At 39.8% G+C, this 13,825-nt stretch overlaps 1 protein-coding gene across 1 annotated transcript in view; it reads left to right on the top strand.

Annotated features, from left to right (window-relative positions):
• The window catches only part of EHHADH (enoyl-CoA hydratase and 3-hydroxyacyl CoA dehydrogenase), a 47,053-nt gene extending 34,629 nt beyond the window's left edge, over nucleotides 1-12,424 (top strand). The window contains exons 6-7 of the mRNA XM_058730719.1: nucleotides 1,883-2,224; nucleotides 9,396-12,424. Of these exons, the coding sequence (XP_058586702.1) occupies nucleotides 1,883-2,224; nucleotides 9,396-10,657 (1,604 nt within the window). The 3' untranslated portion in view covers nucleotides 10,658-12,424. The remainder of the gene's footprint in view (nucleotides 1-1,882; nucleotides 2,225-9,395) is intronic.
• The last annotated feature ends 1,401 nt before the right edge of the window (nucleotides 12,425-13,825 follow it).

The following is a 13,825-nucleotide window of genomic DNA, read 5'->3' as shown; positions in this document are numbered from 1 at the left end:
GAATACCTCTTCACATATGTATTAGCTATTCATATATCCTCTTTGGTGAAATATCCCTCAAAATTTTGCCCATTTAGAAAATTGAGTTGTTTGCCTTCTTACTATTGAGAGACAAGAATTCTTTAAATACTCTGGATACAAATACTTCATTAGATATTTGATTTGTAAATCATACTAGTCTTCTGTTGATAACAATTACTGCAAGTTTCGCAGTTTAAACAACACCAATTTTTATTATCTTACAGATCTATAGGTCAGAAGTGTAGTGGGAGGTTTTCACTGGCCTAAAATCCAGTGTCTGCAGCTGTACTCCTTTCTGGAAGCTTTAGGGGAAATCTGTTTCCTGCTCAGTCAGGTTGTTGGCACAATTAAGTGTCTTGTGTTATAGGACCAACATCTCCAAGTTCTTGCTGGTTGTAAGTTGAAATGAATGGCTTAGAGGCCACTGAGTTCCCTGATTCTTGGCCTCTTACCTCCACCTTCAAAGCCACTTCATCACCAACAGGTCAAATCTTCCCCATGCTGTGTCTCTCTTACCTTTCCTCCTCACCAGTGTCTCTCTCAACATAGCTGGGAAAGGGTCTCCTCTTTTAAGGACTCATGTGATTAGGTTGGGAACATCTAGACAATAAAGAATAATCTCCACATCTCAAGTTCTTTAACATTCATCATATCTGTAGAGTCCCTTTGCCATGTAAGGTTACATACTCATAGGTTCTAGGGATTAGGAAGTAGACATGGGGAGGGGGGCATTACTCTGCCTGCCATACAAATATTTTCTCCCAGTCTATGGCTTATCATTTCTTTTTCTTTTTCTTTTTTAATGTTTATTTATTTTTGAGACAGAGAGAGACAGAGCATAAGCGGAGGAGGGGTAGAGAAAGAGGGAGACCCAGAATCCGAAGCAGGCTCCAGGCTCTGAGCTGTCGGCACAGAGCCCGACGCAGGACTCGAACTCACAAGCTGTGAGATCATGACCTGAGCCCAAGTCTGGATGCTCAACCGACCGAGCCACCCAAGCACCCAAGCATTTCTTTTTCTTTATGGTGTTCTTTGAAGTGCAGTGTCTTTAATTTTGATGAAGTTCAGCTTATTGATTTTTTTCTTTCATGGATTAGGCTAAGAATACTTTGCCTAACCCGAGGTCCTGAAGCTTTTCTGTTTTCTTCTAGGAATTTTTATAGTTTTAGCTCTTCAATGTAGATTTATGATCCACTGTGAGTTAATTTTTGTATATGGTTCTAGGTAAGGATCCATTTATTTTTTATTTTTTTATTTTTTTTTTTGCATGTAGCTATCCAGTTATTTCAGCACTATTTATCGAAAAAACTCTCCTTACTTCACTTGAATTGTTTTGGCACCTGTGTTGAAAATCAGTTGGCTCTCATTGTCAGGATTAAATTTTGAACACTCAGTTCTCTTCCACTGATTTGTATGTCTCTCCTTGCACCAATACAGCACTGCCTTCTTTTCTAGGTGTTTTTAAATTTTTGTTACTGTTAGGAACAGAGTTAAGATTATTTTGGATTTAAAATATTCTTAACTCAGAAATATTTTCCTGAAACCTACGGAGAGTTTAATATTTCATCTACTATAACACTGTCTTGGTTTTGGAACAGAAGGAAAATGTAATTTTTATGCCGAAATTAGGTAACTTGAAAATTGCTTTGAATCTGTTGAATTCTATCTTGCAGGACTAAGGTGCAAAGATAACAGATATTTTGATATTAGTGTTACATTAAGTATTTTGATGAATAGCATTTAATTTTGTATTTTGAATTTGAATAGGTTATATTATTATTATTATTGTTATTATTTGCTCATATTCCCTTGGTACAAGTAACATTTCCAAAGATGTGATTATCTTTCTTATTTCTGGAAGGTCAATCTCTAGAATCCCGTAGACTCTGCAACAAGCCAATTCAGAGCTTGCCCAACATGGACGAAATTTTCAGCGAAGCCCTTTTGAAGATGCGGAAGCAGCATCCTGGGTGCCTTTCTCAGGAGACTTGTGTCCGTGCAGTCCAGGCTGCTGTACAGTATCCCTATGAGGTGGGCATCAAGAAGGAAGAGGAGCTGTTTATGTACCTTCAGAAATCAGGGCAGGCTCAAGCCCTGCAATATGCTTTCTTTGCTGAGAGGAAGGCAAATAAGTGGTCAGCTCCCTCTGGAGCATCCTGGAAAACGGCGTCAGCGTGGCCCATCTCCTCAGTTGGTGTTGTCGGTAAGAACATAGTGTGGTTAAAGTCATTTTCTCAAATCTGCACATATAAAGTTATACCATTTGCTTAGGGCCACTGGGTATCAGACACTATGCTAAACACGTTACTTGTGTAGCTAACTTATTTTGCACCCCAGCCCATGAATTATCTTCATTTTACATGTGAGGCCTAGAGACACCAACCTTCTCAACAGTAAGCTAAACACAGGTGGTGTAAGGGTCTACATTTGGTCTGTCTGACTCCAGACTCTGGGCATTTTTTACTCATCCCCTCCTCTCCCCTGCATGAATCTCTCACTCCTGGGTTTCCCAACAATGGTTATTACTTCTGCCACATTTCAAGGTATGGTCTGTCACTCTTATAGCTAGGTATTTGGAATGAAGGCTCTGCCTTTCTGGTCCCTGGGTCCATTCACTTCTCGTCATTCAACATCACTGTCCTCAAATCTCTCTGCACCCTGAAACAGTGACCTTAATTTTTCCCTCAGCGATTTTCCCAAACAAAACGTCTTCTTTCCTCAGAAGCCAGCCCTCTGATTAGCTTCTTTGTGCCACTTTCCTAATCTTCCTTTGCTCTTAGTCTTGACCCAAGAATGGTCTTTGGTGGATTTTATTATTTTTTTAAAAAATATAATTTATTGTCAAGTTAGCTAGCATACAGTGTATACAGTGTGCTCTTGGCTTCGGGAGTAGATTCCCATGATTGATTGCTTATATACAACACCAGAGCTCATCCCAGCAAATGCCTCATCCCTCAATGCCCATCATCCATTTTCCCCTCTCTCCTGCACCGCCCCCATCAACCCTCAGTTTGTTCTCTGTATTTAAGAGTCTCATATGGTTTGCCTCCCTCTCTCTTTGAAACTTTTTTTTCCCCTTCCCGTCCCCCATGGTCTTTTAAGGTTCTCAAATTCCACATATGAGTGAAAACATAGGATATCTGTCTTTCTCTGACTGACTTATTTCACTTAGCATAATACCCTCGAGTTTCATCCACCTTGTTGCAAATGGCAAGATTTCATTCTTTCTCATTGCCAAGTAGTATTCCATGATATATATAAACCACATCTTCTTTATCCATTCATCAGTTGATGGACATTTGGGCTCTTTCCATAATTTGGCTATTGTTGAAAGTGCTGCTACAAACAGTGGGGTACATGTGTCCCTATGAATCAATACTTCTATATCCTTTGGATAAACTTTTAGTAGTGCTATTGCTGGGTCATAGGGTAATTCTATTTTTAATTTTTTGAGGAACCTCCACACTGTTTTCCAGAGTGGCTGCACCAGTTTGCATTCCCACCAACAGTGTAAGAGGCTTCCCATTTCTCCACATCCTCGCCAACATCTCTTGTTGCCTGAGTTGTTAATTTTAGCTACTCTAACTGGTGTGAGGTGGTGTTGCAAGGTGGTTTTGATTTGTATTTCCCTGATGATGAGTGATGTTGAGCATCTTTTCATGTGCCTGTTGGCCATCTGGATGTCTTCTTTGGGGAAGTGTCTATTCATGTCTTCTGCCCATTTCTTCACTGGATTATTTGTTTTTTCAGGTGTTGAGTTTGGTAAGTTTTTTATAGATTTTGGATACTAACCCTTTATCCAATATGTCATTTGCAAATACCTTTTCCTATTCCATCACAAAAATTAACTGTTGGGACTTCATCAAGATAAAAAGCTTCTGCACTGCAAAGGAAACAACCAACTAAAAGGCAACTGATGGAATAGGAGAAGATATTTGTAAATGACATATTGGATAAAGGGTCTCTGGTGGATTTTAAACCCCCGGAAATGGTAAGCAAAATGTTATATGTGTCAGCTTATGTACAGTCTTCTGGTGGAGGAAGTCCATAGTTTACTGAAAGTGTCAGCTTTCTTAACCCTCACCCAGCTCTCCAGCACCAACCCAGTTTGGAGGAAAAGACCCCGCTCAACATCTTCTCGCCCTATTGTATCAGTCACACTGTGCTCCTTCCAGTCTGGACTCTGCTCACTTTTGACTTTTTTTAATGCTTATTTATTTATTTTGAGAAAGAGAGCAAGAAGCACATGTTCACAGTAGGGGAGGGGCAGAGAGAGAGGGAGAGAGAGAATCCCAAGCAGGCTCCATGCTGTCAGCACAGGACCTAACCTGGGACTCAATCCCATGAACCATAAGATCCTGACCTGGGCTGAAATCAAGAGTTGGACGCTTAACTGACTGAGCTACCCAGACACCCCCCACTTACAGTTTTTAAACAAGGTGGATAGAGACAGTGAGACAGAGAATTATGAATGTTCCTTTTTTTTGTGCTTTTTCAGCAGCACCAATATTTATTCCTAGTTGATGTGCACTTAACCTGTTTCTTCTTCTCTATATTCCTTTACGCCAAGAATAATTAATGCAATACAATTGCAAAGGTGAAATAATATATCAGTATTGTGTTGGTCAATCATTGTTTGAGAGTTTCCCTAGTTCCTTGTTGTGAGCCTTTATAAAAAGATTCTAAATTCATGCCTGACATGAAATGTCTAAAAGTCTGAAGTTGTTTTGCTTCTGTTTTTGTTTTTGAGTTTGTTTATTTATTTTGAGTCAGAGAGAGGGGGAAAGAGCTGGGGAAGGGCAGAGAGAGAGGGAGAGAGAGAATCCTAAGCAGGCTCTGCGCTATGAGTGGAGAGCCCAATGCAGGGCTCAATCTCATAGTTTGTGAGATCATGATTTGAGCTCAATCTCACAAACTGTGAGATCATGATTTGAGCCAAAATAAAGAGTTGAGCGCTTAACTGACTGAGCCACCTAGGTGCCTCTGAAGTTGTTTTTTTTAAGTGTACCCCATATTGTCCAGAAAAATATTTGTAAAAGCATTTAAGGGGCACTTGCGTGGCTCAGTTCGTTGAATGTCTGACTTTGGCTGTGCTCCTGATCTCAACAGTTTGTGAGTTCAAGCCCCATGTTGGACTCTCTGCTGAAAGCTCAGAGCCCAGAGCCTGTTTCAGATTCTGTGTCTGCCTCTCTTTCTACCTCTCACCTGCTTGCACTCTCTCTCTCTCTTAAAAATAAATAAACATTAAAAAAATTTTTTGAAGAAAAAGCATTTAAAATACATAGATGATAACTTGGATACAAATAAAGTGAGAGTTTGGTCATCTCCCCCTTCTTCATGCCTGTCCCCATACTGCCCTGTACTTGTTCATTGTGACTCAGCCTCCCACTGTACCCAGTGCCCTCTGGAAAGCTCCTACAGCCTCTTCTGCTTCACTAATGACTCCTTGTCTGTCTCCTGCCTGAAACCTTGCTTACTCTGGGCACCTCTCTCAGGAGAATGCTACTGCTTCTTTCACGGCCCAGGAGCCCCAGTGGCACTTCCCAGTTCCCTTCTCAGACCATTATCTCTTTCAAGACACTCCTCTGTAGCTCTGCTATCTGCTCTTATCGTTCTGTCCCTCCTCATTACTGTATTGCGCCCCCCACCCCCACCTCCACTTGGCTGAAAATTCTGGTACCTGGCTCACAGTTATCCACTTTCTCCCAAATCCAGCTGCCATCCTGATTGTCTTCATCATCCGTGTGGACAATGCATCCAGTCCTGTTCCTTCCAGGTGCCTTTGCCTCCTCAGATCCAGTAATGTTCATATACTTCAATTCCATGACCCCTACTCATGCCTTTACCATGGGTCTTGTCTTTACCCTGAATATTTCTCCACCTCTGAAATTCCAAATCCAACCTTTACCCCACAACCTTGTATCTTCCCACATCTTTTAGTTGGTTATTCCAACTGCATCCGTTACTTGATCAGCTCCCCTTATCTTGACTTTCTTATCCATTCAGATTTCATTTCCAGGGTCATCATGTCAGCCACACTCTTGTCAGTGACTTCAAACACTCCATGACTTACCGCCCTTTCACTCTGCCGTCTGGCAAAACCCGAACTGTGTACTTCCACGAGCCCATTTCCAGGCTTCTCAGAACAGGGCTGGGCGCTCTCAAAGCCATCAAAAGGGGAGGAGACTGCAGTGGACTAGAACTGCAGAACCAGTAGTGAAAGCAGCCCTTATTCTTTATTTACTTCTGTCAAAAGAAGAGGTTCTTGACCAGATTTAATTCCATGGCAGTTAAAGACAATAGGTTGTTAGGGAAGCAGGACTCCTTGCTCCTGTCTATATGTGTTTAATGAGGAAAAATTAGGAAACTAAAGTCAATATCAATATAATATGTACCTTTGAAAAGGTAATTCCCAACAGTGAAAAGCTTGGCTTTTCAGCCCTTTGTTTGTGAGATCTTGGAGACACAAGTTTGTGAAAAGAAAAATTAGGAGCTAAGAACTTTTTAAAAGAAATACATATTGTGTTTTCATGTATGTTTTGGTTTCAGTGATTAAATGATCTGTGTCAGTTTATCATCGAGCTAAAGAGAATCTAAAATTATGGCTAGGACACTTACAAAAAGCATTTATGGTTTGGATTATGAGTGGATTTGTAGCCAAAGGTCATTTAGCAGATCTCTAAGAGATGAGCTCTGAAGAACTGAACTCTATTGGGGCACCTGGGTGGCTCAGTTGGTTAAGCATCCGACTTTGCATTAGTCCATGATCTTCTGGTGTGTGAGTTGGGCTCTGCACTGATGGCTTGGAGCCTGACGTTGGGCTCTGCACTGATGGCTTGGAGCCCGGAGCCTACTTCTGATTCTCTGTCTCCTTCTCTCTCTCTGCCCCTCCCCCACTCAGGTGCTCACTCTCTCTCCCTCACAAATAAATAAATAAAACATTAGAAAAAAAAAGAAGAACTATACCTTCAGAAGTTGCCTTTTCTTCCCTGCTCTGTTGTCAGTTCTGAGATATCACTTACCTTACGCTACACTTTACAAATTGCTTTCACACTACATTTTGTTAGTCCTTGTTGTCTCTGTGAGATTATAATTTCTATAATGGTAGAAATGTTATGTGGAGCTTGAGACTGAGAGCCGGGAGGCCAGGGTTTTGAACTCCATGCTCTACCTCCTATTTACCCAGGCTAAAGTTTAGGATACAAGTTGCCATAGCAGTGAGAGCTATCCAGCCTTCTTGCTACTGAGTGAAATGCAGATGTTTATTAATTTTGGAAAACTAAGCGTTTTCAAATAATGGAATATATTTGTTATATTAAGTAAGTTAATACAATTTGAAAATTAAATATATCCCAGAGAAACAATGATTTCTGATGACTGATAGCATTCTGTATTCAAAACCAATCCCAAAGCTGGTCAGTGGGTTTCATCCACAATGGGTTTCATCAACAAAATGGTTTCATCCACAATGGGTTGGTTAGGTAACAGATAACCTGCTGCTGTAATAGATAATACTGGTTTAACACAAAGATTTATTTCCTGCTTGCTCCATATGGTCATCGAAGACCAGGTTTTTTTGTTTTCTGGTTTTTTGTTTTTTTTTTTTTTCCAACTAATGGCTCTGCCATTCTCCTTTGGAGAGAGTCAGTAAACTTTTTTTGTTAAGGGCCAGATAATAAATATTTTAGGCTTTCTGGGCCTTATCATCTCTTTAACAACTACTCAACTCTGCACACAAAAACAACCATAGATAATATGGAGTCAAATTAGTGTGGTTGTGTTCCAATAAAACTTTATTTATGGGACTGAAATTTGAATTTGGTATAATTCGCATGTGTCAGAAAATATTATTCTTTTTTGTTGTTGTTGTTTTCAACTATTTGAAATGCAAAACCATTCTTAGCTGACCGGCAGTACTAAAATAGGCAGTGGGGTGGATTTGGCCCTCAGACCATAGTTTGCCAGCACCTGCTCGACAGTCTCCTCCAAGGCCTTACAGTTGTTCTCTGCATCTTCTACATCCTGGTAGTAATGAGGGATCTTGTGTGAATTGTTAGAGTTCTTTACATATTTTGATGCAAGTCCTTTACTAGATATATGATTCCATGGTTCTTGTTATTTTCTTTATGGCATCCTTTGAAGCACAAAAATTTTTAATTTTGATGGTGTCTAATTTATCTATTTTTTTCTTTTGTTGCTTATGCTTTTGGTATCATGTCTAAGAAACCATTGCCTTATCCAAGGTCATGGAGATTTACTCATAAGAGTTTTATAGTTTTAACTCTTCAGGCTGTGATCCAATTTGAATTAATTTTTGTAAATGATGTGAGGTAGGAGTTCAACATCATTCTTTTGCATATGGATATCCTGTTGTCCCAGCATAAGTTGTTGAAAAGACTATCCTTTCCCCCATTGAATTACCTTGGCACCCTTATCAAAAATTGATTGGCCATAAGTTATGAGATTATTTCAGAACTCTCAATTATATTTCATTGCTCTATTATGTCTATTCTTACGCCACACTGTCTTGAATACCATAGCTTTGTCATAAATTTTTAAATTGGGAAGAGTGAATCCTCCAAATTTGTTCTTCCTCTTCAATATTATTTTGGTTATTCTAGATTCCTTGTATTTCTATATGAGTTTTAGGGATATCATGTTAATTTCTGCAAAAAGCCAGTTGGATTTTTGATAGGGATTACATTGGATCTGCAGATCAATTTGGGTAGTGTTGCCATTTTAACAATATTAAGTCTTCTGATCTATGAACATGGGTTGTCTTTCTATTTATTTAGGTCTTCTTTAATTTATTTCAACAATGTTTTCTGTTTTTTAGGGTACAAGTCTTACAATTCTTTCTTAAATTTATTGTGAAGTATTTTATTCTTTTTAATGCTATTGTAAGCAGATTTGTTTTCTTAATTTCATATTCAGATTGTTCATTGCTAGTATATAGAAATAAAATTGATTTTTGTATATAGATCTTGTATAATGCAACCTTGCTGAACTTGTTTATTAATTCTAATAGTGTGTGTGTGTGTGTGTGTGTGTGTGTGTGTGTGTGACTATTACTGAATGTCCCATCCTCTGGAGCACTTAACACAGTGCCTAATCTTAACTAATATTCAATCCATTTGTATTTCTTGAGAGCTTGTTTGGAGGTTCTAGCAGCTACTCATATACCCTTGACCAAAGAACAGTCCTTCTGTATCAGGGAAGGTTGTCCTCTTCAACCAAGAATGCGGCTTCTATTGGTATTCCTTGAATTGATCTCTTTAAATGCCCCATTGCCACAGAAGCCTCTCATTTACTGAGTATTTTCCAGTTCCCAACATCACTGAATCATTCTTTCTCTGCTTCACTCTTATCTGCAGGCTTGGGAACAATGGGCCGAGGCATTGTCATTTCTTTTGCAAAGGCCAAGATCCCTGTGATTGCTGTAGAATTGGACAAGAAGCAGCTAGAGACTGCCGATGGGATAATAACCTCCGCTTTGGAAAAGGAAGCATCCAAAATGCAGCATAGCAGCCACCATTGGTCAGGACCAAAACCCAGGTTAACTACGTCTATGAAAGAGCTTGGTGGTGTAGATTTAGTCATTGAAGCAGTATTTGAGGAAATTAACTTGAAGAAGCAAGTCTTTGCTGAATTGTCAGCTGTGTGCAAGCCAGAAACTTTTTTGTGCACCAATACTTCAGCCCTGGACATTGATGAGATTGCTTCTTCCACTGATCGCCCTCACTTGGTCATTGGCACTCACTTCTTCTCACCAGCTCATATCATGAGGTTGTTAGAGATTATTCCCAGCCAATACTCTTCCCCTACTACTATTGCCACAGTTATGAACTTATCAAAAAAGATTAAAAAAATTGGAGTAGTTGTAGGTAACTGTAAGGGATTTGTTGGCAATCGAATGTTAAAGCATTATTACAATCAGTCATATTTCTTGTTAGAAGAAGGCAGTAAGCCAGAAGAGATAGACCAGGTGCTAGAAGAGTTTGGTTTCAAATTAGGACCTTTTAGAGTGTCAGATCTTTCTGGATTGGATGTGGGTTGGAAATGTCGACAAGGGCAAGGCCTTACTGGTCCTACGTTGCCTCCAGGAACTCCTGCCCGAAAGCGGGGCAATGAGAGATATTGCCCAATTCCCGATATGCTCTGTGAATTAGGACGATTTGGCCAGAAGACAGGTAAGGGTTGGTACCAATACGATAAGCCATTGGGTAGGATTCACAAACCTGATCCCTGGCTTTCTGAATTTCTGTCACAGTACAGAGAAACCTATCACATTGAACCACGCATCATTAGCCAGGATGAGATCCTTGAGCGCTGCTTATATTCACTCATCAATGAAGCATTCCGTATCTTGGGAGAAGGGATAGCTGCTACTCCAGAGCACATTGATGTTGTCTATTTACATGGGTATGGATGGCCAAGGCACGTGGGTGGGCCCATGTTCTATGCCTCCACAGTTGGGTTGCCGACAGTGCTAGAGAAGTTGCAGAAATATTATAGGCAGAATCTTGATATTCCACAACTAGAGCCCTGTGACTATCTGAAAAAATTGGCTTCCTTAGGAAACCCTCCTCTGAAAGAATGGCAAAGCTTGGCAGGACCCCCTAGCAGTAAATTGTGATTCAGCCTTCCAGGTTGTGCCTCACATGCTGGCATCAGGTGATGCTCACTGAATTTCACTGAAATTAAATCTGAAAATCCAAAGTAAGATTGCTCTGAAATACAAAGCAAAAGAAATAATTGGTTAGATAAACCTTCTCTTTGGGTCTTCTGTCTGATTATTCTAATGGGTCAAATCTTTAGGAGTGTGCTTCCTATGCCTCTGAATCTGTCCCTATCGAGTAAATTATTTCAATCCCACTGAATAAACTGTGCTAATACCAAAATAGCTAAGGAAAGAGACTCATGAATAAGTTGAGGCTTCCAAGTGCTTTGATCATTGGAGAAGGGTGTCATCAATTAATGACTGAAAAATGCAACTAAGCCACAAATTCATTTTATCCCTTTAAAACTCACACACGTGGCACTGGTAGGAAATCTTATGGATCTGTCATTCAACAAACATCCATTGTGCACCGCCTGAGCATCTTGCACAGAATGTGGCAAACCTGGAGTCCAGAGGGGCATTAATCCAGCATGGAAAGCTGTGATGAAGTTTAGTCCATAGTCTGCGAGGTGGAGTGGAGATAGTTGGCAGGGTTGAATCAACAATGAGGGTCTTTGTGAGTGAGAATGGAAAGTTGCTCAAGGAGAGGCAGAAGTAGTTACCAGAAAGAGAGGAAGAGTGTCAAAAGCATAACAGTATTAAAGTGGGCAAAACACAGTTGAGAAATAGTGAGGGAGTCAAGTACTTCACACTAGAATGGGGAACTCAGAGTAGCTTGGCAAGTCATACTTGGTGTATTACTTCCATCTACAGCCCAGGTACATGTGCACAGTTGTGCTTGCTGCTTGTAAGGCGCTCAGTAATGTTTGTTGATAATTTCCGCAGGACCAGGAGATGTCTACAACCTATCTTTCTTTTCTGTGCATGGAGACGAAACAGAAAGTAATCATTATTGATTTAATGTAAGAAGGGATCTTAGAAAACATCTAATCTCCTCTGATTCTATGATAAAGTAATGATGCCAATTTCCCGGTCATGATGAGCTTTGTGATGCCGGATATGCAAATTGTTGAATCTTGAAAAGTCTGACATGACTGCAAAATAAATTCTGTATAGTTTTGTTATAATTATAAGAGTTCTCTTTATACTTTTAAGGGGCTGGTCAACGCAAAAACTTGTACACAAGTGTTTATAGTAATGTTCTTCATAGGAGCCCCAAGTTGGAAACAACCTAAATCTCCATCAACTGGTGAATAGATGAACAAAGTATAGTATAGCTATATATAATAGAATATTTGGCCATAGAAAGAAATAAAGTACTGATATTTACTACAACATGATGAACCTTCAAAATGTCATGCTAAATGAAAAAAGCCAATCACAGAAGGCCACATATTGTATAGACATTTATATGAAATCTCCAAAGTAGGCAAACCTGTAGGGAAAGAAAGCAGATCGTAGGATGCCTAAGACTGGAATAATTAGGGGCTAGGGAATGGGGAGTGACTGCTAATGGGGACAGGGTTTCTTTTTGGGTTGACGAAAACGTTCTGAAATTATTGTGGTGGTGGTTACATTACTCTGTGAATCTACTAAAAACCACTGAGTTGTGTAGTTTTAAATGAGTGAATTGTATGGTATGTGAATTATTCCTCAGAATTGTCAGTAAATAAGTAAATAAACAATTGGGCTCAAGTTGTCTTTTAGTGTGATATAAATGAACTTTCATAGTATTTTCACCTGTGAACCCAAATAAAATTATCAAACGTTCTGATAGAGAAATATGGAATGAATATGTTTTCTGTTATCAAAAACAAAAACAAACAAAAACCCTAGAGTGTGCCTTGAATTGTAGTTTAATTTAGAATAATTTTTAAATTGTATGTTGCTGGATTTTTATATAAATTGGTCCTTGAAATTAAAGATAACAATAGAAAAGGGGCGCCTGGCTGGCTCAATCAGTAGAGCATGCAACTCTTGATTTGGGGTTGTGAGTTTGAGCCCCATATTGGGTGCAGAGATTACTTAAAAATAAAATCTTTAGGAGTGCCTGGGTGGCTCAGTCAGTTAAGTGTCTGACTTCACCTCGGGTCATGATCCTGCTATTCATGAGTTTGAGCCCCATGTAGGGCTCTGTGCTGACAGCTCAGAGCCTGGAACCTGCTTTGGATTCTATGTCTCCTTCTCTCTCTGCCCTTCCCCCACTTGCATTCTGTCTCTCTCTCTCCCTCTCAAAAATAAATAAACATTAAAAAAATTAAAATAAAATCTTTAAAAAAAGACAACAATGGAAAAGATTTCTGGGGACACTTGGTGGGGGGTCAGTCGGTTAAGCGTCCGACTTCGGCTCAGGTCATGATCTCATGGTTTGTGGATTCGGGTCTCACGTTGGGCTCTGCGCTGACAGTTCAGAGACTGGAGACTGCTTCAGATTCTGTCTCTCTCTCTCTGCACCCCTTTCCCACTCCCGCTCTCTCTCTCTCTGTCTCTCAAAAATAAATAAACGTTAAAAAAAAGAAAATATTTCTGTAATTTCTTGCAGCTTGGTCTGCAAGGTGACTTATTTTCAAATTAATGTTAAAGTGCATGCACACACATACACACACACACTTTTTCTTCTTTAGACACTGAGTGGATTTTATTCTTTTTTTCTCTTTTAATATTTATTTTTGAGAGAGAGAGAGACAGAGCGTGAGGAGGAGAGGGGCAGAGAGAGAGGGAGACACAGAATCTGAAAGAGGCTCCAGGCTCTGAGCTGTCAGCACAGAGCCCGACGTGGGGCTCGAACTCACGGACCGCGAGATCATGACCTGAGCCGAAGTCGGCCGCTTAACCGACTGAGCCACCCAGGCGTCCCTGAGTGGATTTTATTCTGAGTTCTTAAAACTACACTACCCTCTAGATTGGGGCTTTGAAACTAAAGTGTCTATGAGTAGATTTTATGAGTCAATAATCCCTAAAAATTTACACTAATGTTTGTGTATATGTATCTGAGTGTCTTTCTTAGAAGACATACCCTATCTTACATCATATTCTCAAAGTGTCTGTGACCCAGTAAAAGTTAAGGACTAACATTCTCTATATAATGTGGAAAGAAGAAATGGGAGTTCATTTTTTCTTATTTTATATCAAACCTCATTTAAATTTGTTGGGTCCTACATACAACAGTGGTTAATATGATGA

This window comes from Neofelis nebulosa, chromosome 5, assembly GCF_028018385.1.
Source record: "Neofelis nebulosa isolate mNeoNeb1 chromosome 5, mNeoNeb1.pri, whole genome shotgun sequence".
Classification (NCBI taxonomy): domain Eukaryota; kingdom Metazoa; phylum Chordata; class Mammalia; order Carnivora; family Felidae; genus Neofelis; species Neofelis nebulosa.
Note: the sequence above shows the minus strand (reverse complement) of the source record. Positions and strands in the feature narration are given on the sequence as shown.